At 35.2% G+C, this 25,875-nt stretch overlaps 1 protein-coding gene across 6 annotated transcripts; it reads left to right on the top strand.

Moving 5' to 3' along the window:
- Window positions 1–23,069, top strand: LOC105251509 (forkhead box protein L2). Of its 6 annotated transcripts, none has more exons than XM_020027607.2 (9): window positions 1–251; window positions 2,931–3,107; window positions 4,344–4,812; window positions 7,599–7,731; window positions 20,508–21,128; window positions 21,479–21,680; window positions 21,938–21,986; window positions 22,127–22,433; window positions 22,762–23,069. In XM_020027607.2, the coding sequence occupies exons 3-9, from the start codon at window positions 4,753–4,755 to the stop codon at window positions 22,923–22,925; spliced, it is 1,536 nt and encodes a 511-aa protein (XP_019883166.1). In that variant the 5' UTR covers window positions 1–251; window positions 2,931–3,107; window positions 4,344–4,752; the 3' UTR covers window positions 22,926–23,069. The 6 variants fall into 6 exon arrangements, with proteins under 6 accessions (XP_019883166.1, XP_011256670.1, XP_011256668.1 ...); XM_011258371.3 differs by lacking the exon at window positions 2,931–3,107 and having other exon boundaries at window positions 2–251; window positions 22,127–22,205; window positions 22,305–22,433; XM_011258370.3 differs by lacking the exon at window positions 2,931–3,107 and having other exon boundaries at window positions 2–251; window positions 22,127–22,205; window positions 22,284–22,433.
- The last annotated feature ends 2,806 nt before the right edge of the window (window positions 23,070–25,875 follow it).

Raw genomic sequence — 25,875 nt, 5'->3', positions numbered from 1 at the left:
CAGGCGCGCGCGCGGGTTGCCAATCCGGCCGTGCTCTTTCGATGCCCAGTCTCCATCTCGCCTCTCATCTCACCTCGAAGCTTCCCGTGCTTTTCGCGCGTGCTCCTCTTCGATCCAGCTCGCTCTCGCATCGTGTTTCGCGCGGGTTTCGCGAAATCGCGATCTCGTTCTCAAAGTCGACAAAGTGATTCTCGAGCAAGGAATTGGAGGAACCGCGAGGAATTTCCGAGGAGCGGCAGCAAAGTAAGCAGGTAACGACATGTTTCTCTCGTTATAGATGGTGTGATTCCTTGTGTTTTTTCCGAGCGTTCGTGAAAAGCCTTCCTCGCTGACGTTTCATGTTACTGTCATTATTATCGAATAATGGCAAAATGTGGTTTTTACACTATATTTATGTGCTTTGGGGAATTTGCTTTTCTACGCACATTCGATTAAATTTGTAATATGTACCTTGGGAGTAAGGTCCTTGCAGAATGCTAAGCAATAAGAACAGAAATAATATCTATTCTCTGTTCCTATTGGCGAATATTTTCTGTTCCGCGTATTTATTGGTGAATAGTTTTTATTCCTTATTTCTGTTGTCTGTTGCCTGGTATTGTGCAAGGAGCTTTATATTTCTAGGTTAGCTTATCGTACAGATCTGCGCTTTAATTGCGCCTTTCGCGCATATTTTTCATTATTCTCGTTCCTTTAAAATATATGTGATATATTTGTCTCGTTTAATAACTGTCTCTATGAAAAACAAAAAGATCTTGAATGCAGTTGAAGAGATTGAAATTTTATGCGACGGCGGATATCTTCTGTTCTAAACGTATGCATGTGTTTGTCGAAATTATACAACTGTGTGAATAAAAGCTAGTAAAATATCAAATTTCAATCTTCGTGTAAAAACTTCCATTCATATTAATTTAACCGTTCGTTTTATATTAATTTATATGCAAATTTGACCTGTACAATTTCACATTAATAAGAATTTAATTCGCTAATAGAGCTGATTTTAAGGTCTATTAACGTTAATTGATTATAATTATTTGTCGCTCTTCAATAGAGTTTACATTAGAGAAAATGTTACGATTTAGACTTAAGTAAAACTATTATCTCGAATGATAAAATATCTGAAATGATAAGATCAGAAAAAGAGAAAGAGAGAAGGAAAAGACAATACGCCGAGTACGAGATGAATGAAATTATTATCGCGCTCGCGCGTGAAAGAAGCCGGTCGTCTGGCGCGCGTGCCGTCGGTTTTGTATAATATTTTTTTGACTATCTTGAAGAGTCTCTTGACTGCGCGACTGCGAGATCGTCGTAAAGTTTATAAACTTCGGTCCGCGATCGGTCGACGCGATTTGTAGGGGCCCGACACGGTGTTTACTAAACAACGCGAGATAAATATTTCTTCTTCTCGCGCGCGCCATCCCGGAGATAAGCGCGATTTTTCTCCGTCACGCGGAAAAAAGAATCGACGTATCGCGGCCGATCGGCGCCGCGTGCTCTCTCTCTCTCCTTCTTCTCGGGATTATTCACGTGGGTGAATCCAGCTGTAAAGTTAGATCATTTTGTGACCACGCGAAAAGATACACAGAGAAAAATATCATTCTACTGCCAAGAAAAGTGATTAATCAGTTTATTTTTCTTTTTTTAAGTAATAGTTTCCTTCAACAAAGAATATATTCTTGATAATAGAAAATCTCATTATCATGTACTCGAAAGAAGAATTTATCTTCTCTTCAAAAATATTGTAAAATTATATCAAATTTTACGCTAACTTTATGTAACGAAATTTTTGTTTTAATTTAATATTCTTGACTAAAATACTGCACTTACTAAAATTCAGAATATATTCAATTAAATTTAATGCTTGTAATGAACTTGTGATATATTTTGCGAATATACAAACTTATGACATACTTAAAATAAATAATATTTAATTTGAATACAGTATACATTTTTCTTTGTGTAAATCTGTTCAATTTTTTGTTCATTATAAATAATGATTAGATGAATTAATTTTTGCAATATCGTCAATTTTATATATAATATTATTTTATGTATAAAATGTTGTCTCGCTTCTATCAATCATATATAATGTTTCCCGCGTGAAAATTCATAAATTATCGAATGATCTCTCTTTTCTTATCGTACGAAGTTTGATGTTCGATTTCCAGATCCGTCGAATACGCTTGATTAAGATTCCTGTATGTGTATCTGCAGATACATAATCAATATTCTTAATCGATCTCAATTTGTTAAATATTGACAAAGATTCTGTTTTCTACTAATTTTCTTTTATTTCACTTACTTGACTTTTGCGGAGATGTGCGATGGCCATCAAGCACACTTGATAAATTGTCGAGATTGTTTTTGATAAATTTCAAGATCATTTTTTGATAACTATAAGCGAGGAGAGAATGTTCATCGAATTATCAAAGAATTAAAAAACATTATCAAAAAAACAGAGAAGTTTTTAAACAAATTTTTATTTTATTTTTCAAATATTCATAATTGCCAGAATAAAATATTTTTTTAAAGCTATTTAGAGATTGAAAGTTGTATACTAATAAGCTGGAAAAAACGCGTAAATATCAAGAGTCTGTTGATTAATAGTATAATATGTTTTTACATTCATCTCTTATCATTCGCGACCTCTCGTACATAAAGTCTTTCATCGCAAGCAAAATTACGATGGATTACGAATTAATGAATATACAAAAATATAACGTTGCCTAACAAACACACAATCTAATCGACGAAAAAGGGGAGAAAAAGAGAAGCTCGGAGAAAGCGAGGACGAAGAATCTCGCCCGTCAACAGATATAAATATCTCCGGTCCGATTAGGTATGCGAATGATTGATAAACTTGCCTCGTTAACTCGCATAATCGCGACTCGCGTCTAAAAATTGTCAAGATATTCATAGGAGGTTTTTTTTAGAGAGAACCGGCCATTAAAGGGGGAGAAGGACCCTAAAAATCGTAAACCGATCGAGCGCGGGATTTACGGACAGACGGAGAAGAGTTTCCTCGTCCTCTGTGTCCGCTGCTCGCCGGCGGAAGTCCCGATGAGTCCCCGGGGAGCCCCCTTCCTTGCCGCATCGCCCGGGAGCTCTAAGTAAGGGCGTTAAGTGCTCAGCTGTTGCGCGCTCATCATCGTCGCCGAAACCGAGCAGAGTCGTTATAGAGGATGTCTCTTCCGAATGAAAATACGTAACGTCGTCGACCGGTCGACGGAGGCCGAGCACTGTGTCACTGTCGTTTAGAAGACATTAGAATCCGGATTCCGATATCGCGACCATAATTTAAAGCTGTCTCGCGTTCGTCCTGGTTCCCGGTGTCGGGAACATCGGCTTCTTCTTGTCAGTGTTGTATAATACATTTCGTCGACGCGATAAAACAGAATGTCTATTGATACCGAGCAACGAGGTCCATTAGTTAAGAAGAATTTTATGAAGAAATAAATGTATTATTTTTTTCTCTCTTAACGTCTGGTAATATTGAAAACGCGATGAAATAGTAGTTGATCTCTTATTGATTGCGATTACAGTGGAGTTGTGTCTTTTGATACTGTATGAAATTGATAATGTATGGAATTTTCGATAAATCAGCTGTGGTTTAATTTGGCACGGCATTATATTAATGATCGCATCAGCTTTTTTCATCGGTGTTGTAGGTTGTAAAATGCTTGTTGAATCGATTCAGAAAGCTGACAAATGATAAAGACCGAATGACATGCAATGTAATTTATTTATATACACGTGTTATTCGGATATGTATGTGTGTGTGTAAATATATTACAGAGATTTTGATAAATGAGTGATTATGTCTTGATGTGTGCACAATTGCTGTAGGGATCATAAATAATAATCTTTTTACTATAAATATATATAATAATAGAAATGGCAATTACAAATCTAAAATGATTCATAATATATGCGTTGTATAATAAATTTTGATTTACTATATATTATTTAAACTTATTTGCTGCGAAAATAATATACTCCTGGACAAAATTATGCGTTAATTTTGTCCAGGAGTATATATATGTTATTATTTTATTACTTATGTTTTACGATACAGATATGGTACAATATTTTAAAAAATTACAAAAACTTTTTTATCAGTCATTTGTCGATAAATTGTGTAAACTTGAATTTCAATTAAATTGTATTGTTTTTCGGCTGAAAGTTTTGTTTCTAGTTGATATTAAGTACATTGCATCCTTATCAATGTATTGATTATTTAACAATCATTTTAATTATTTCTATTTCCAATTTTCTCTCTTTTTCTCTTTCTCTCCATCTTTCATATGACAAGAATTTATAAAATATGTATGCTTATTCTGTTGCAGATTTTTTCAATCTCCGATTCAAGACATATCGAAATTTTTCAACAATTACCACAAACAATTCTTCTTGAAGATGCAAGATTATAATATCATTCTCGCGATGTTCACTGTTACATTGTAGATTCCTTTTAACTTGACTTGTACAATATTGTGTGAATTATGCTATCGATGTGAAACGAGTGTTTTTGTCTATCTTAAGCAGTTTTGAGGGAGTATGAAATACAGAAACGATTACTTCGAAATGCCAGTGAAATAAAATTCCGGACATTAAGATTCTGGTAATATCTCGGAGGATTATTAGATCTCATCAAAATCGTCGGCGATTGTGGCAATTGTGGAGAGTCTACCTGGTGATTGGGTAGAATTGCAGCAGCAGTGTCGTGTAAATGCAGCGGCGACGGCCAACACCTTTATGAATTACACGTCCGTGGACAGGCCCAGGATGGTTTCGCACATCATTCCTGTTTCTGGGGTAAGTAGACAAAACTTAATAATTTTATCTAAGGAAACACAAGACATCTGTTATAAAAATAGACGTTGATTAAGAAATTTTTATGAATTTAAAATGAAAATTATTAGTGAAAAGCGAATACAGTCGTTGTAAGAATAGAGTCAAATATTAATATCTTCGTAGCTTCGACAATCTTTCTTCTAATTATTTGTTGTCTCATGTGGTTTTCCCTCGTTTCGCGGAAATACACATGACGCGAGAGAATGATTGACTTTAACTTCATCATATACGCTTATCTTCCTAGGGAACGAAAAGAAAAAGAATCAAGAAGGTCGTGATCTCGAAAATTTCACAACTACTCGTGAATCAGATTAAATCTTTGTTGAGATTTATTTTGTGACAATCTTGTAATTTCATCGAATTCTATTGATATATATTATCATGTTTTACATTCTTCACACTTAAATTAATAAATCTTAATCTTCATAAATAGGAATAATATGTAAAAAATAAGCTAAATAGAACCTCTCTTTTTAGTTTTCGAGTTACTAAAGGAATCTAAACGGGATATATTCTAACATCAGTGACAGATTTTAGCATCGATATTATTACGTTGTCGTTTGTCCTCATCATGTAATCGCTGAATGAATTAAAAGTGGGTTATCGAGCAATCATTCCGTCGATTAATTTGTTAACGCGGCGATCGGTTTTGCGAACATGAGCTAAAAATCGATGATAACTGATTACGTGTCTACTCGTTGTGGCTCGCTTATTCAAGTCTTCAAATCAAGATTAAACATGAAAAGACAAATATCAAATTTTTTATATTTTTGCTGAAAATGAAAGAGATTTCATGTTTATAATCTCTGTGAATAATATAAAGAAATCTCTGATAATATTAATTTAATTTGACAAATTTTCTTTCTATTATATAATACTATTCGCGATTTTAGATAATCGAATCATGAATACATGCATAATCTAACATAATTGTTGTATATCAATGTAAATAAAAATTTTATATAGTTTACAATTAATGATAAACGAACAAATTAATTCTTTTTGGAATTTTCAGATTTTTTTTATTTATAAGAATTTAAGTATTTCTTATTAAAAAATGCAAAATTATTAAATGGATTATATTTTTATTTTATTATATATTTATTTGATTGTATATCTATCGACTAGATAAATAATAGATATTAAAATGAATATTTAAAATGTAGATAGAATAATAGGTATTATTATATATGTAAACAGGATTAAATTTTTTGTGTGTTTATATATATATATATATATATATATATATATATATTAATATTAAAAAAATTGCAAAGTATAGATTGTTTGATAGATTTTTTGATTTAGATTTTTTTTAAATGAAAAATCATCGGACAAATCTTTGCTAACTATTGCGCTTTTAAAGATAAATGACTTGTGTATTTTTGAATTCATTTATTTTCGGCAAAATAGTACATGGAAAATAACAGACGATAACGATACTTTTTATCGTCATTCGATAATTTAAATATGTTGTCCGTCGTGTCGTTGATCCATGTCGAACTTTCGTCAGATTCGAGACATTTTTTCGAGTGTCAAGCGTATATATAACAACTATAAGGAGATTGTAATATTGCAAATTCTGACCGGAAGTGATAAGATTGTTATTTTCGCCGCAATAATTCACAAGATAATTCGCGCAAAACTTTTTTGATACAATGCTTTACTTAAAAAAAAATCGCATTTGAAAATTAGAAATATTCTATTATCTTACTTATTCCAAATAATTTAACATCGTAAAACAAACAGCGCAATTGAAGAATCGAGTAGCTATAGCAATTCTTTTAAAAAAGATTTTTTATTCGTATCTAAAAATTAATCTTTAACCATTCCACATAATTCATGAGAAAGATTTATAAGCAATATGAATAATGTCTGTTTCTTTGTCTTTGTATCTTCTGTAATCTTTGTAAAGGTCCTGAATAAATTAACTTTGTGCCATGTACGACAAAATAAAGAGAAGAATGAAAGGCACCTGGCAAATTATATAAATCGCTAAATATCTTTAATTAACCGCTTTTCACCGGCTTGAAGCTCAATCTCGTGTTTCGCGACTCGACGATTCGCGAAACTAATACCTAGGAGTCTCGTAAAACGGGATCGCAAATTAACGATCTAGCGAGATCGTAAGTTTCACCCTGGCATAATACGATGTCACAACACCGAGTCGGTGTTTGTAAGCTTCCGGCGACGGCACTTCAAACATCGCAAGCACCAAGCCAAAAGTCTTTCGTGCTACCCGCATCTCTCTTTCTCTCTCTTCTCTCCATCGAGAGAACTTCTTTACTCTCCCTGTTCGTCGGTGATTCTCCGGTTCGTTTACCTCCGTCGCTCGGATTCTATTACGACTATGTTGTAGAATATTTTAGGGTGACGTGAATTTACCTCGTCGATGTGCCATCCTTTAGCAAAGACTCGCGTCGCGTTTTCCTCTTTTCCAATTTCGATCATTTCGCGAAGTAACTGCGTCTTTTGAATGACGTAAATCATTTCGTACCTAGTTGGGATTTTTTCGGTATATTTCTTTTAATTAATTTTAATTATTTTAATTATTTTTAGATTAATTTAATAATAGGTTTTATCTTGTATATATAAAATTAATTTTCTTTCGAATTTCAAAATTTAAACAGTTGACATAGTTAATCAAAAGAGAATTATTTTCGATATATTTTGCTCAGTTAAGGGGGTGAAGCTATATATTTTATTCTTAGGAAAGAACGAAACATCTCATTAATTTTTTTTTTCAGGAGTTGCAGCAGGGGAATAGCAATCTGGGCACCACAGGACTTAGTGGAATGCAAGATTCCCCTCATTCTCTAAAGATTAAACAGGAACCATTTCAGCTATCGCCACCGTCACCCTTACCACCTCTTCATCAAGGTATGTCTTCATCATTTTTTTGCGCCGTGCATTTTTACGAGCTGCAAATTAAATACCTTCAAACATTACGATGAGTCAAGATAAGAAAAATGCTTGATTTTTTGGGGCTTCCTCTCGATTAAAAAGAATATAAAGGCAGAATACGTTTGTTGATTATACAATCGAATTAACTTGAATATTTCCAAATGAACTCTAATTTTAATCGAATGAGAAAAAATAAAGGATCGTACTTTTCCGAGCGAATCTCGAAGCACACGGCGGTTTCGAAAGAAGAAAAAGCGGGTTGTTGCTTAAAGGCTGCGTTCTAATAATACAAAACTGTAGTCTCGGGAACGTCGAGAGTGTCGTCGCGAGGGAGGGCCAGGCTTCTTCGCGAGAAAACGACGATGAGACGACGGCTTTCCCGGGAGAGAAAAGGAGAAGGAATTGATATACTGCGAGAGGCCTGTTGGCGTACAAGAGGAAAAGAGAGAGAAGGATAGAAAATCCTCAATGTTTCCGCGCGGCATTTAGTCACACGTTTTATCTCTCTCGCATCTATGCGATTATATAGTCCTCTCCACGTTGGCCGGAGACGAAATTGTCGTCGCGCTTCTATAATTTCGCAGGGCGTAGAAATATCCCGTCATTTATCTCGCGGTGACGAAACGCAATTTGATGATTTAACGTTCGACGATTTATCGACGATTTATATCCCATGCACAGGGATATTTGTCTCGAAATTTAACAAGTCGGTTTAATATACTGACTAATGCAACGAGAATAAATCACGCACGTACATTATATTAGATGATGGAATTCAACTTTTCCCACTCGATGAAAGATGAAGGTATAAATTATAAAGTTCCATCTCATTCGTGAGCAAATTATTTTCAAACAAAAGATATAATCTCTCTCTTCTGTAATCATATATTTCCTTTTAAAAGTTTTCCAAGAGTCTTCGAGTGGCTATCGAGGTTTCTTGCGAATCAAAGGATTCGTTATCGCTGCCAAATGATCCAAGCACGTGTGGTGTACGCATTTCTTTCACTCTTCATTTTCAAGGGGACATCGAGACGGTTTCTCCCCCCGACGGTGGTCGTTTATATCGCCGGCATACGCGATTGCCCGGGGCTCGTCTTTCCGTAGGTAATCGTCAAGAACGGTCGGCAAGGAACATTTGTGGAGAGGATAATGGCGAGAGAAAGAGAGAGAGAAAAGCGATAAGCGCGCAGCTCCTTCGTCGTCGGGATCGTGTTACCGGACTTTATTATTCGCTAATCGCTAAATGTCCGGATGGATAGATAGGCCAAGATACGACCTCGCCGACACGGCTCCCGCTTGGCCCGATTAATCGCACGTCGGTCTCTTACAGGACTGAAATCTTAGACGGATATCGATGTCTCCGGTGGACGCAGACATGCGTGCGCATCGTGAAGATATAATCGTTAATAGTTTCTTCGCTCCAAGATAAGTCTATCGGCCAGAGACGCGCAATAGTTGCAAAATACTTATTCGATGAGTCAAAGGATAAAGGAACTTTGGCGTAAATTTTCGTGTTACAAATTAGTAATATTCAATATTCAATGTTAATGTCAACTGTCATATTTATTATTGTTGGTATTAAATTTAATTTATATTTCTGGTGTATAGAGAATAGAGAGCAAAAGGGAGAGAGAGAATGTATTATATTTAGTGTTTCATGTATCAAATTTAATATTACAAATTTAATATTAAATAATAAAATATATTACATTTGATATTTTAAATAGTAAATATTGAATAGAGTATTAAAAACAGTGGAAGATAGTTATACAATAAAGGAACTAATATTGATGTATGATTTTAGAAAATTATTTTGTTAAATTGTTTACCAAATATCTTTATAATATTGCACTGAGTTTGTAGAATAATGATGTAGAATAATGATAATGATTTTTCGAGTTCAAGATAAAAAAAGATAAAAAAAATCACTCATAAGCAATCTCCACATACCATACATTATCTTTTCTTTTTTCCAGATATTCTTTTCAGTTCAATTTTCTTTCTTTTCTTCTCTTTATTTACATGTATTTTTTGTCATCTCTCACGATTATGTGTATCCAGCAACCTTCATCATGCACCCCATTATGCACCAGTGATATGCTACATTTAAAAATATCGCGAACGAACAATAACGTTGCTCGAAAGATTACATGAGGACAGTGATAATGAGATAAGCGCGCATCAAGATAGTCTCATGCGAAATAAAAAATCGTTTCTCCAAAGGCACCCTGGAACGAATGCGTCAACAGAAATTATCGTGTTGAGTGAATGTGGGTTCGTGGTGTTTAAAGTGTTTTCTGTAAGAGTTATGGTGGCTAATCCGGGAAGGCTACGCGTGCTTCGGAGCGAAAACCAATGTATCTATGACAACTTCTTCGTGGATTCCATCATGGAGGTCGCGAGTTTAGATCGCTCGCATTTAAATCGGATAATATATCGATTAGTTTTTTGCTCGGTAATTAATATAGTGAATGTATTTTTAAATTTGTCATCTCTCTCTCTCTCTCTCTCTCAACTCTATTAGAGCCGAATTTCTATCAAAAGAAAAGAAGAGATCTTGATTTTACACGAAATAATTCGTAATTTTTATTGGAAATTTTTAGACGTATCAGACAAAAATACGAGAAAATTCTCGACATTTATGATTGTATAAAGTTGCGATGCATGATCTGCCGGGTCAGGGCTCGTGATCTACATCATTATAGTTTGCTCTCGCTCTATTCGCCGAGAATTTAACATCTATTATACGCGACGCAAGTTTATCGAAGCAATAAAGGCCGTACGATAAAGTCGTACGAAATAGCTGACATATCTAATTATAGGGTAGCTGATTATCGCTTAAATGCTGATATAATTACTGTTGCGCTGCGCTACGGCCAGATTATGTATATTACGGTCTATTGTATGATTATGGAAATGTCCATCAATAAGCGAAAAATTTTAGGTAATTCTTGAATGACAGATTATTTATTTATACTTCCTGATGTTATTATTTATAATAATTGTTTTCTAATTTATCTGATAATAATTATTATTTTCTAATTTGTTTGATACATTGTTGGATTTATAAGACAATTTCTATATCAATATTTATTTAAAATTATATATTCAATATATTTCTGTTTTGTGGAGAGAGAATCTTTTACGTTTATCTCGACAGGGATCATGAATTTAAATTTATCATTCATATTATGAAGCCATAGATAAGCTTTTCTCGATTTAAACAACTGCTTGATTTTTTTCGTGATTTTCTTACTTTCGATGTTATTCTAAAATTATTAATAATAGCTCTCTTTTCGGACTTGTGACGAAATAAATCGCAAAATTACAGCCGTGATAAATCTTTTTTAAGAAAGTACGAATGACCCTGTTTATTTACTTGGAAATCAGGTCACGGATATAATCATCGCTTATTTGCATCGAAATATATATGCGTAGTAAACAAGGGCAATCGGTTTGGCAGGCAATCGCTAATTTTGCGCGATAAAGACTATCACGCGCGAATGTTATCACAAACAAGCGGCATTACGTCTTGTACCAGCGTTATAAAAATTGACAGAAGCTACCAAAGTTTCGCGATAAATTACATAATGTTGGATGAAGGATAACGAACACTTCGATAATTAGGTATCTTTGTAAGCAAATTTACCAATGTATATTTTAAAAGTTATTAATAATTAGACGGATAATCGAATAAAAATCTATATAAGAGAGAATTTAATAGAAAGATTCGATAAGAGATATTTATCGCAAAGATATAATATGCCGATGAACCGAGTCGGGGAGGGGAGAGGGGGAAGGATGCAGTCCTCATCTCTTCTCTCTCCCTCGAAAGAGATCGTGTTTACTCTCGTTAAATAATCGGATTCTCAACTCCTGCGCTGATTTGTGTTTTTCGTGTTTTCGCTCGCGATTGTGTCGAGGGTGGAGGGGGGAGGAGGGAGGCTTCTCTCCCGATTAATCAATGCCCGGTTATGGATGGTGGGTACAACGCCTGTGCAAAACAGCGGTCGCGCTACATATTTATTATAGCAAAACACGATAGCGCGTTGGGGAGATAAGCCTTGTGTCGCGGAGGAGTCATCGGAGGAAGAAGACACGGAATCGTGTCGCACGACCTTTTTTATTCTCTCGAAATTCCCTCCCTTTATCTCACGGAAATCAATTAATGGGCATTACGTTGCGGATATTACGTTTGCGAATCGGCTGTGATCGATAAATCGCCGGGGGGTTTACGTAAGCAAAATTGTAGCGAATGCCGAATGTGGGGATCTCCAAGTCGTCGATGACATCGTCATCTCGGAAAATGTAACTCGAATGAATGATTGAATAATATTGATTCTCTCTAACAAGAACTGTGATCGCGTGCCTTTTCGACACTAATGATAATGAAATGTCAAGTCTTCCTAATAACGTGATAATGAGACCAAAAATAGTCTCCTAACATTTTCATTAAATAATATTTATGAGAAAATTAATTATAGAAAATGATAAGAATTATTTTATTGATGTAAATACAATAGAGAAATATAGGAAGCAAGAGAGAAGTAAAATAATTAAGAAATTAATAAACGCGAGAGAGAGAGAAACTTGACAGATAATATTACTTATACATTTTCTCTTTTTTATATCAAAAATTGAGTAATGATAAAAATTGAATCCTGGATCATGAAGTGAAAGATATTTTCCTAACATTTTGTCATTTTCTCGAGGGAGCAAAATTTTATATCTACATACATGTACTTCTATTAATTGTTTTTAATTATGAATATCGTGTATGTTACAGACAGGTTTGAATAGTAAAAAACGAATGTAAGCGTTAACTTTTCTTCTTACGTCACGACAACGACGACGATGACAACGACGATGATGCTAAGGTCGAGATACCGAATGATGATTGGCTCGCGCAAAGATATCGCGAGATAAGCCACAGTCGCTCAGATGACCCCCTGGCCCCCGGGCTTCGAGAGTCTATCTCTTATCCTCGTATGAGACTCCCACTCGCGCGATTCACGACCGTTCCACTCGAAAGTCTTCTCAACTGCTACATTTTGCGCGATTAATACGATTCCGCGGACTTTTACACATTAAAATTGACTTGTTTAATCATACAATGTAACACAAGCAAACACGTGGAAGATAAAAGGAAGAGAAAGAGAGAAAACGACGACGCGAATGAGTAATCATTCTTCTCGAATATGATGTTTTAAAAGGCAGAGACAGAGAAGAACGAGAGAAAAAAAAGATGGAAAGAGACGACGAGGTAGCTGCCGACGACGGAGTATCGAATTTCTATCGCGAGCCGAGAGTCGCCGCGAGGTTCCCGAAGTCCGTTTGACTTCACCCTCGTCACGCGTCTCGTGTATTTTTCCTCTCCCCAGCCCTGCGCCTCTCTTTTCTTCTCATCGATCATTTGTACAAATTACTGTGAGAAAGAGAGAGATAAGAGATGTGCAATTAGATTACAAAAATAAAATAACTTGGCCTTTGAGAGAACAATACTACATAAAAATGTGCTTTTATTAATTCTGTCAAGATTGTTAATATAAATGGTGTTTTTTTATATGCACAGAAAAAAATAAATGTCAAATCAAAACTTATATACTTAAACTAACGCGTTCATTGTTTCGTATATACGCAACAATTTATAATCTTCTTGGAAGAATTTAATAATTTTAAATTTCAATAATATTATAGTCTTATTTTGATATTGTAATTGTCACTTCAAGAATATATAATTATTTAATTCTACTTTAAGAAAATTATAATCCTTGATTTAAAAATGTTATTTCCTATCTAACATTATTTCTTTTCCATTCAAGAAAATTAAATCATAAGAATATATTTTTCTCGATTGAACTATATAAAATGGCTTCATTCAAGTAAACAATTATTCAAGCAATTATATTTTTCTTTAATTAACGCAATATAATCTCATTTCAAGATTTCCATGTTAAAACTACATATATTTTCAAAATAAGAATGTCCTTTTTTTCTGTGTGTAATTTTTGATTATTATATATGTTTTTTTATATGGTAGTTTCTCTCTCTCTCTCTCTCGTATGTTAATGAGCTTATTTTGTTTTCAGTACATTTCCTACTCTAATTGCACATCGATACGCAGTCACGTGTACGTTTTCCTCTTTCTAGCCCTTGCCACTTGATCCCGTCGAATTAGCAGCACGCACAATCCCATTACACATGATATCTCGGATGCGCGCGTGCATCACCTAATTGACCGGCTAGCAAGATTAATTGCACAGGAATAAATTATACGGAACGCGTGATTGATAGAAGCGAGACAACATTTTAGACATAAAATAGTATTATATATAAAATTGACGATATTGCAAAAATTAATTCGTCTAATCATAATATAATTTATAATGAACAAAAAATTGAAAATTGAAAAGATTTACACAGAGAAAAATATACTGTATTCAAGTAAATATTATTTATTTTAAGTACATCATAAGTTTGTATATCCGCAAATATATCACAAGTTCACCACAAGCATTAAATTTAATTGAACATATTCTGAATTTTAATGCAATATTTTAGTCAAGAATATTAAATTAGAATAAAAATTTGGTTTGCTTACATAGAATTGACATAAAGTAAGTTTGATACAACTTTACTTAACTTTTTCTTTGATACAACTTTACAATATTTTTAAAAAAAGAAAATAAATTCTTCTTTCGAGTACATGACAATGAGATTTTCTAACATTTGTGATGAGTATATTTTAAGATTATTATCAAGAATATATTCTTTGTTGAAGGAAACTATTATTTAAAAAAAGAAAAATAAATGGAGTAATCGCTTTTCTTGGCAGTAGAATAATATTTTTCTCTGTGTATCAAATTTTACCGTTGAAAAAATTGTCAAAAATCTCTCCAAACATTCGCGAAATACTCGGGCAGATATCTCTGCTGATAAAGGCGTGAAAGAGTGCGGCGGAATTAATTAATCGACAGGCAATTTACAAAATATTTATACTTTGTGGCGATAGCGTTTCGAAAGAATGGTCCGTTATCAGTAGCGAGAAATGTGCTTTCGCGTATGTTACGTACACACATGCGGAAACGTAACGCGTGCTCTATGTAATACACGCCAGGAGCCACGTATGTACACGGTAGATAGAGAGAAAAAGGAGAAGGGTAGGAAGGGGTAAGCTAAGGTGCATGAGCAAGCAAGATGAGGCACCAAGATCGCGATAACGTCGCAAAACGTTTGCCAACACACCTGACTGCAACTGGAGATTTGCTACGCGACACCCATCGGTACACATCTGCTCCTGTCTCTCGCGAATAATCCTGATCCTGAAGGCGAAATCTCGCGCGTTATACATGTGTATATAGATACGAGATGTTTGACAGAAATATTTTATATGAATTCTAGTCTACCTGACCGATGCACAGTAGAATGATTCTAAATGTCAAAGAGAACGAGGTTGTCTAAATGTCAAACAGAATACACATAAATATTTCTTTTACAAATGTTTATTGAGAAAAATTTACTACATGTAACATTAAATAATATAACAATCTTGTTGAATATGTTAGAGATGCGCGAGATTAGATTTTTTATTATTAAAGATTTCGCTGGAAAAAAATGCATCAAAAGCAGAAATATCGCAATTAATGTTTCGCAATTTGAAGTGGAATGCCACGATCAGCGGCTCGGGGAGGCCAGGTGATGTAATAAACATTACGCAAATTTGGCCTTCGAAGTCATCATTATTTGGGATACGAAAATGCAGTTGCTGCTTTCCTCGATATCCTTCATCGATGTTTCGTCGACTTTGCAATTTTACGCAACACGGAATGAGTTCACGGTTCTTACGAATATACACTTATGATTGCAACGAGATCGACGAAGGGAAAAGCCTCGATCTAAATCATTTCTCGAAGATCACACGATTCGATAAAGATTTCTCGCTTGAATCAAATCTTATCGCGAGAAACTGATCGATTGTAAATTCGCAGAATTTGCGAATAGGAAGATAATCGATTAATCATCTTAATATTTTTAATATTGCTGATTTATTAATATTACTGGTATTTATATATTATTATTTATTATTATTATTATTAATATTTATTACTATTATTATTAATACTTATTATTATGAATAATTTGGAATCTGTAACATTTTTTTGCATTGGTATTTATATATATTAATATTATAAATAATTTAGAATCTATAACATTTTGCAGGATTTTCCGCGTCTTCGATCCTATACGTGTATATTTGCATAGCCAATGATGACGGCGGGTTTTCTCGAAAGTTACCAGCGAAGACTCATCCGTTTCCGAAGACGAGATGGCTGTATCTCATTGCCCCACGTTGTCGTTGTTCCGTCACGGCTCTGTCGCGGTTCACCGAGCGGCGCGTGATGTCACGACGTATTGTATTTCGCTTATCGGCGCCGGATGCCGATTCCTCGTTCAACCCAGCAGCAGCATTTCAGGAATGCGAATGCCATGGTTTTCTGCGGCGACGACGAAGACGGCGACGGAGACGGCGACGGAGACAGTGACGGAGACGGTGACCTTCGCCCCGGAGATCGGCTTTGCCCCGGGGGGTTAATCGATATACCTTCTACGCATTACGCCTCGTCGTTTCCGTTCTTTTCGCGTCACCGGAGTATCATGTGAGGTGGTAGTCTCCGCTCATTCAACTTCCGGTTGAAACATACACCGTTCATATCGTGCTCGTTTGTTAATTCAATAGCGTCCTTGGTATATTTTACCTCTTTTCGCATCATTCGAGAATTTTTCTTCAATTTCCCTTGTACACAGATACGTGTAAGAAAGATGAAGTCGATATTTTTTCGTCGGAAATTGAGAGAAATTTAAAAAAAGCTGAAAACTAGCTCAATAATTTCGAAGAGAATTCAATTTGGCGAGAGGCGTTGAATTTTACCTGTTTATTTCAGTTTTTAATATGTCTTTTTACAGGACGATTAAAAGCATGCTTTAATACTATCGATCGCAGCATTAGATCTTACTTGATGTCATCGATAATATCAGATTTCTCGTATTAAAGTCGCCCGCGCTTTTCCGAGCTCAATCGAGAGAGACTGGTTATTATCCGGAGATTGTGTATTTCTCTTTTGTGATTGGGGCTCTCACATATATATGTAATACAGTTTGTCGCGGCCATCAGAACATTGCGGATCGATGTTATGACAATAACCGAGCGCGGTAGCGTATTCTTGTTTTCAAAACACCGTCCCTCTTCGTGTATACGAGGATCATCCTGGCTCTCGCTGCTGCAGGAAATCGTACACCCCGGTGGCAGCTACGGCTGTACGAAGAGAAGAGAGATTTGCGTCGCTACATTAAAATCCATTTTTCTCTCTTTCTCTTTCTATTCTCGAGTCGGTCCTCCGAGCAATTTTACGCTGATAGAGAATAACGTGAATATATTTCGCGATGGAAAAGTCACATTTTGCGGAAAAAATCTGAATCGTGAAATGTCATTTCATGGTTTAATATTATCAGATATATTAATCAGAGATCTAACACTACCGATATTAATTAGAGCTTTAATGGGGAAAACGTCACAGGTATAAAAAATGAAAATCTCAAGAGCAGCTATTTATTTAGAAACGAGAAGTTTTCTTAGTACGAGAAGTTTTCTTTTATTTGAAAGAAATTATATCATTTTATATAATTTTAGTAATTCGATGCATTCTCTTTCTTTTTCTCTTATTTATTATATCTCACATTTTTATTGAATTTTCAAGGAACTTAATATATGAGTAAAGTGTTATTCGAAGGAGTATCTTGTCGAATCTTTAATTTTGAAAACTTTGATATTAATCTTATCATGCTTTTAATAATTAAGTCCATAATTACGTCCATAATAAGAATTGGCTTTAGATATCTACTATATATGCTCATTTATTAAATTTTCAAGGAACTTAACATATGAATAAAATATTATTCGAAAGAGTGTTATGTCGAATTTTTAATTTTGAAAACTTTGATATTAATCTTATCATGCTTTTAATAATTAAGTCATCAATAATAATAAATAATTGGCTTTAGATATCTACTATATATGCTCTATACATCACAGAGGTAGATATTAGAATACATAATACGACTACTCTTATTCTTGCACCTCGAATTCGTTGACGAGATAACTTTTTACTAAACTCGTGATTGATAAAAATAAAAGAAAATAAAAATAGAAAAAGGATCCGCGTCATTCGAGAAGGCTCGTGCATGACGTTCGTGAGATCACCGTGCGATCGATGCATGAGCACGACGCGTCACGCGTGTATTCCTTGTTTCCACAACACGTCTCTTTGGCAGGACGAGGCCTGCTGGCGCGATATACCGGGAAATTTTACACCCAGTGTCCGTGTCATGCCGGACGTCTTGTTTGGCGAATCCATCTCTAGCCCGGAGCACGTGTCCGCGTTTTCGCGATCCGTCAACCGGCAACAGTATCATCGAACCTACCTACTGGCGATGTTGTAGACACGTAATATCCCGTGTAACGGATCGAAATACATGACGTTCGACTTTTGCACTGCGACCGATTGCTGTGAATCACGGTATATTTACTGAGAAAAGTTATCGAGCATCTTAGTCGTTCTTGCTTAGCACGAATTTGCTTTCAATTTTCCATACATTTGCGTCTAATTCATTTGAGAATCGCATATACTTGAGAAAGAAAAGTACTATTTCTTCAGATATTTATTAGAAATATTTTATTACAAATATTATTATTATTATAAATACTTTACAAATTTTCTTTCAAATATCTTTAATTAGAATTGAATAAGATTTAATATTTAATATAAATATATAGTTTATCATATTTATATTTATTACAGAATGAGAAAAAAAATGAGAGCATGTATACTCTGCATTTATTTTGTTGCTCATAAATGTTCACATAACAAATAATTTGAAGAGGTAGAAGACTAGTTCTTATGTCACAGATTTTTTTTCAATGTTACTGCGAAATATTCTAAGATATATGATATTCATTTCCCAGTTTCTCCCCACAGTCATTTTACGCTTTGAGAATTTCTTTCACGCATTTTACGAGTGCGTGCGAAGCAATTTGTGCGACCGTTAACATTCGCGGTTACGACTCGTACGATGTCAATTACACGATATAAAACTGTTTTGCTATTTAACACGTAATCTAGTCTTCTTCTATTCCATGAAAAAAAATTTTTTTTTATAAAGATTGAACAAAATTAATCAAAATTTCTATTATATTTATATTACATACGATCTAATATAATATGTATAGTGTATTTAATATAACATAACAAAAATTTAATTCAACCGATGATTCTGTTTTTTAGGAATAGCTTAAAAATATTTGAGTCTTCCTTTTAACAGGGATCTTCATTTTAATTCTAATTTCTCGTATATATTATCATTCAACGATATATCACGGTATCTTGTAACAATGAATAATAAAATACGCGACTTGTGTGTGTGTGTTTTTGGCAGTGGATAAATTTCTTTTGGCCGACTAATCGGAGCGACTTTCGTCTTTTCGTTTCCTCCGCATTTTCGCTTCCTCCCGAGTTCGTTCGCTTTTATTCAGTCTCGTGGGCGCTTCTTTTTTTTCTTTCTCTTTCCCTATTTCGCCCGCGGCGCGCACGTAAGTTATTGGTGTCCAGTTACATCCAGTTCCAGTTACACGTGCCGCGGGGCACCGATGCACTCGATGCTGGTCCCTCGGTCTCCCTTCCCACCTCTCCTCTCTCCCCTTTCCACCCTCCCTCCCCCCGCCTACCGTATGCAGCACTCGGGTACTTCCGAGTACGTGCAACTCGCTCTTTCTCTCTCTCTCTTTCTCTCGTTCTCTCCGGCGTTTTGCGATTTTATCGCATCGCAAAAAAAAACAAAGATTATCGTACTGTTTTAATGGAAGTTGCGTTTTGCGAGCTTCGCGTACCGCGAAGAAAAATTCAATATTGCCGCGACATATTATCGGGTTTTTACATAACATGGATAAATTACGAGTTTTAAATTGTATTTTATGTGTAGAATTTTTCTTGGAACCTTTTTCCTTTCTATTCTTCGCGCGAGCGCATCTTAATACACAATTACATTGATAAAATGTAATAATTTATATTGTCGAGTAGTAAATTTTAAGATCGCAGATCTGCAATGAGATGTTATTATTGTCTTTAATAATTCCTCCTAAGTTAGTCAAACATTTAAATTCGTGCTTGCTAATTGAAAAAAGAGCGACTAATTCAGAATATCCTTCTTCTTTTTGTCCCTCTTCTATCTCTCTCTCGCTCGCTCGTGATTTATCGCTTTGTATATCGACTCCCGGCACTAAACATAAAACCTGTGTGGGCCTCGGGTGTCCCGAGGTACAAGTTCCTCTTAAATGGGTCAATTGTTTTGCCCGGGCGAGATTTCTGAGAATTGCGTTACGCATTCACGTGCGCGCGGATCAACCGATCGATGACGGAAAGAAGGAGACAGCGAGCGCGCTGTCCATTGTCCAAGTTCTCGGAGTAATCGTCACGTCCGATCGTCGTCTCGGAATTCGCGATTGCGCGTCTCGGTTTGCTGTCTTTTCGTTGCCGCATCTATCGCTCGAATATTTCTTCGATCATCGATGTAAAATCATATACAAGCTCTGCGCAGAAGAGGAGTTTCCAAAAAACTTGCCTAACGTCTCGCTTTATCGTAGAAAAATAAAAAGATATAAATTAGCGTATGTAATAATATCGAATTTTTTTTTATTGCAGTGAGCAGTTTCGAGCTGCAGAGTAGCTGCATCGGCGGCCCCTCAAAGGACTTGGACGCCACCGCGATGACCGGCAGCCTGGGTCGCGGCCTGACGCATCATGTCTCTTCCCTGAGCCATCATCACCATCATCATTCCCTTCCTAATCTGCACAGCCCCAACCCCGTGGTCTCCATGCACTCCGCGGCCAGCGGGTCGACGCACCATCACCTGGATGACAAGGGCTCGTCGCCCATAGGCGCCCTTCACAGCACCACCAATAGCAATCCTTCCACGCCGTCCGCACCCTCCACGCCCACCACGGCCACGGCGGATAGCGGCGCGACCGTCACCGCATCCGGCGCGAGCAACCCTAACGGCGGCTCCTCCGTCGCCGTCGCCGCCAACAGCAAGCCGCCCTTCAGCTACGTCGCCCTGATCGCCATGGCGATCCAACACAGCCCGCAAAAGAGGGCGACTCTCAGCGAGATCTACGCTTACATCACCGCCAAGTTTCCGTACTTTGAGAAGAACAAGAAGGGATGGCAGAACTCCATCAGACACAATCTATCGTTAAACGAATGCTTTGTCAAGGTGCCCCGGGAAGGCGGCGGCGAGAGAAAGGGCAACTTTTGGACCCTCGGTAAATTGATACTGCCGGCTATGTATCTTTTATAAGTTTGATTAATTTTACTCTTACAGGTAATTAAGGGATTATTAAGAATTTACTTTTAATAGCTAATTTGCAATTTTCCGATTCAGAATCTAGTTTTCAATTTTCCTACATTTATTTTTAAAAGTCCTATTAAAAGATGGATCTAAAAACAAGTTGATTTATAATCAATAATCATTTCATAGAAGTGGAATCACTTTATTTTAATTTACGAGATTTTTACCACACATATGATTATATATATTTTTGTGGCGTCAAACTGTCTGCATGTTTCATAAATATTTATTATCTAAATGTGCCTTTTTCGCATTATCGTGTAGATCCGCAGTACGAAGACATGTTTGAGAACGGCAATTATCGAAGGCGGAGACGAATGAAGCGTCCCTATAGAAACGCCCCATATCATAAACAACTATTCGGCGATCCATTCTCGACAACTCATGTACATTTGGGACCTAGGAACATTTTCGGCCACTCACCCCCTTCGTACGCCCCTCCTCCTTATACGCGATACGATACGAGGTATTTTCAAATATTGCGCGCGAATATAACATATTTGTGTTAACATTAATGTATACATTTCTTAAAAGTTCGCAAAAAATTAATTTAAAAGTTTTAAAACGAAGAAAATCAATGATATTTATTTTTTAATTATTAATAATATTTACGTTAATATATTCTTTCTTCCTAAAAGTATAGAATTTCTTCCTGAGTTATTAATATATCTTCATACATATCTTAAATCTCAGAAAATATAAAAGTCTTCCCTTTTATTAAAGCCCGTGGAGCCTTCAACAATCGCAGCTCTCGTACAATCATTGTCAATCGGTGAGTTTTCACATTGTATAGAGATAATAAATATATATTAAATATCGAGAAGATAAGAAGATAATTCAATTCTTTTAAAGAGAAACATTTAATTATTACGTCATCAGTTCGGATCGAATCATTGGTTTTCTCAATTACAGCTGCAATCGCAATTGCAGCCGATGCAGTCGATGCAAATCCCGGCTATGAACGGCTACAGTCAACTGGGTACCTCGTTAAGTGAGTCAATATTCTCGCATTTTGTACCCTCTTTTGTCGAACGGACTAACGCCGAACGACCAGACAAAGCGTTTCAAGGCAATTACCTGGATGTTCCAGGTGGAACGGCCGGATCGCCTAGTTCCATGGGCGGCGGCTCCTTCGGCAACAGCTTCGCTGCGTGCAGCAGAAGGCACGAATCCGCGATGACCACGGATACGATGCCCGGGAGATGTTATTGGCCCGATAGTAAGCGATTTTAATAAATATTGTTTCTCTATATATGTCCACCTATGTCGCTGTGAGTTTAAAGAGCCGCTAATGTATATATAATACAAGATTATTTTCAATTGGATCGCTTTAAGCATATATAACTTGTAATTATATATGTATTTTGTTTTATTATTTAAATATTTATTATTTTAAATATCGCAATATATATAAAATTCTCTTAACAATTCTGCTTATCTCGAAAGTTTGTATTCGAATCTCGACTGGAGAATTTGTAACGAAAGAAACATGTAGGAGAGAGTATCGGTCTCGGAGTATCTTGTATATCGTTTGTTAACTGTTGCAGTGGTAAACGTAAAGGAGGAACCCGGGACTAACACCGTGTCGACCAGCGGTGTCGGCAGTGTCGGCGTCCCATCCGGCATGATGAGCTCCGCCGTGTCGTCGGGTGTCTCCACGACGGGATTCGCACCCATGGAGTTTCAAACGCGTTCCAAGTGCTTTATGTGAACTCGCGAAGAACCGTCAATTAAATTGATGAAAAATTGCAGTGACAATTCGAGGATCGAGGGACGACGATTTTGCGCGACTTGCAATGATGAGACGGATTCGCCGAATGGTGAGCGATACACTTGAATAAATCCGGCTAACGTGGAATAACATATCCGCAGATTAAATTGAACAGGTATTATTGAATAATATTCGATAATTATTGAATAATATTATTGAATAATTATTTATTAATATTATTTGCGAAGAATCTAACCGTACGCGGAAATAGGGATAAACATTTGTAAAACTCGTGTAAAATCGTTGTTGTGTTAATTCGATGTTAAACAAACTCGTCATGTTGCGTCTTTTACTGCGTAAGCGTTGTTCGCTGTTGATACGTAAGCAATACGCAATGTACGCGAATATAATCGCGCTTATCGTATGAAATGATACGATGCGGTATCCTGTAACGACTGAATCCTTTCACGAGAATGATACAACTATCGCGGTTGCATCTGTTATCTGGTTCCGAGTGTCGGAGATATATACCGCGCGACGAAAGCAAAACGATTACGAAATGATCTCTTAACTTTGTCTTTTTTGACGGTAACGTACTTGAAAATACCTCTTATCCTTGTACATCGTTTTACGGATCACTTCGACAGTATTTAACATTTCGATGAAAAATTTTGAATGAGTGGCTAATGAGAGTTTGCGCATAACAAAAATGAGATATCATTTCGATCGCGATAAAATGGAGGCACGCATAGTAATATAATAATAATACAAATTTATCGGAAAGAATTTTTTTTCCGGATCAACATATAAGATGCAATAAGATAATAATATAATTAAAATTTAATTATTAATAGTTCAAGTTTAGTTATATAATTTTATTGTATCTTATTTTATAATTTATTCTAGATTTTATTTTATCTTATTCTATTTTTAGTTTATTGTTTCTCTTCTTATTATTGTAATGAGTTTCCTCGTATATTTTGTTAAATAAATAAATAAATGATAAAATTATTAATAATGTAAATTTATTCGTAGAATAACACGCATGTGAAATTTTTATGCATTATCATGCGATTTTTCTCTGTATGTCTTGAGACATGATCGAATGATATCTCTTCTATTATATGAATATTTGCGATAGCTTTTAATTAATTCAAATCTATTATAAAAGAGAGCGATACAAAGTGTAGAGAAAACCATCTTGTTGTAGAGAGTTTCCTCTTATATATACATATATAGAATTTAATAAATAAAGCTATATATATGTTTAATCGTACAAATATGTTTTATGTCAACTATAGAAACTAGAATGAAATCGTTTCCGTGACAATCGCAATGTAAATATATGATTAGTGTAGATGTGTTAATAACTTTAAAACAAATTATATTGCGAATTAATTAATCTTATATGTATAGATCAACTAAAGTTAATTTCTATTAAATGTAATGTCTTTCCCGTTCAAATTATTATACACTGAAATGTATATGTGCATAAACATCGAATGTTGTATACAATTCAACAAAAATTAACATATAAAAAAGTGTAACAGTGATTATATAAGAAATAATGAGAGAATAAATCTTCATTATTTATTATCGACAAAACAAAATCACAATTCTCTTTTAGAAAGTCAGTTTATACATGAGGTAATTTTATTATTAACTTATTTTATAATTTTACTATTACTTATATTTCAGAAATTATATTTATTTCAATTAGATATTTCATAGATTAAAAATAATATTTATATTTTGTAAGATATATGATACACATTATATGTCAAAAATTTCATTTATGATTATAAAAATTTATAAAATTGAATACGTAGAATATATATTGCGAGACATCTGTCTAATAATGCGAAATGCACTTGCAAAATTGTGCATTCTTTTTCTTAAAAAAATTTAATTTTAACATTGTGCATTTTATGAAACATATTGAAATAGCCATTGAGAAAGAAACTCCTTTGGTAAATGGTTAGTTGAGAATAGTTTCTACGTGGCACAGTCGTTGTGTCTTAGAATACAATTTCTCTCGGCACAGGATGTCGAAGAGAAAAGTATATATCGAAGAGAGAGAGAGAGAGAGGGAGGAAGGGAGAGAGAAAATTCTGAATCCCAATGGCCGGCGAGTGTTTGCGAGCGGCGATGTTTTGCAAACAAGCCGTGCCACCGTGGGCTTTAATATTCTCCGTAAAATCTGGAACAGTACGAGCGACCGCTGCCGAGTTCCCGCCGCGCGTCAACACCGTGCGTGCACCGAAGCGGGAATAGCACGTGCATCTTATTTTCTGACCTGGGAAATACACCGTACGAAAAGGAGCACGTCGATGACATCGTTGGAGCTTTTCTCTCCTAGAGGCTGCAAATAAATTTTGCCACTTGCCGGATATGTAATTGCGAAGAACGTGCGAAATAGTGCGGCGCAGCCAGTCTGCAGTGCGCTTCTTTAATATAGACTGTGTAACTGAAAGGTAAATTATGAAAGTTGCACAGTGTAAAGTTTGATGTAAACACAAAACATTTCTGCACATATAATGTGTGTTTTCTAATTGAATAAATATTAAAAATATACATAAATTTGATTCATTTGGATAAGAGAATATAGATTTTTATCTCTATCTATGAGTATTTTGAAATTATGGTTCTACTCTCATAATATAGATTAAAGAAATAAAAGAACAAAATTGTTTTTAAAATTATTTTTAAAATTGTTTTCAAAAAATACGACTTTACAATTCTTCGAATTTTTATTTTTTTGCATCATCTCTTATCTAATTATATTTTTTCGATACTTTTCCAATTTCTTCGAGATTTAAATTTTGCCAAAATATCCGAATTTATTATGCACTCCAGTACAAAATCAATATAACTTTTATGTAAGATATTAAAATAATATCGATATATTATGTGATTATACAGTTGTCATTTGCTTAATTAAATAATACAT

The sequence above is a fragment of the Camponotus floridanus genome, unplaced genomic scaffold, assembly GCF_003227725.1.
Source record: "Camponotus floridanus strain SB8 unplaced genomic scaffold, Cflo_v7.5 scaffold37, whole genome shotgun sequence".
NCBI lineage: Eukaryota > Metazoa > Arthropoda > Insecta > Hymenoptera > Formicidae > Camponotus > Camponotus floridanus.
Note: the sequence above shows the minus strand (reverse complement) of the source record. Positions and strands in the feature narration are given on the sequence as shown.

Coding starts and splice junctions, on each gene's coding strand:
- LOC105251509 (XM_011258368.3), top strand. CDS start 4,753: ATGAATTACACGTCCGTGGACAGGCCCAGGATGGTTTCGCACATCATT. Junction 21,987..22,126: donor CGTACAATCATTGTCAATCG/GTGAGTTTTCAC, acceptor TCTCAATTACAG/CTGCAATCGCAATTGCAGCC. Junction 22,434..22,761: donor GAGATGTTATTGGCCCGATA/GTAAGCGATTTT, acceptor TAACTGTTGCAG/TGGTAAACGTAAAGGAGGAA.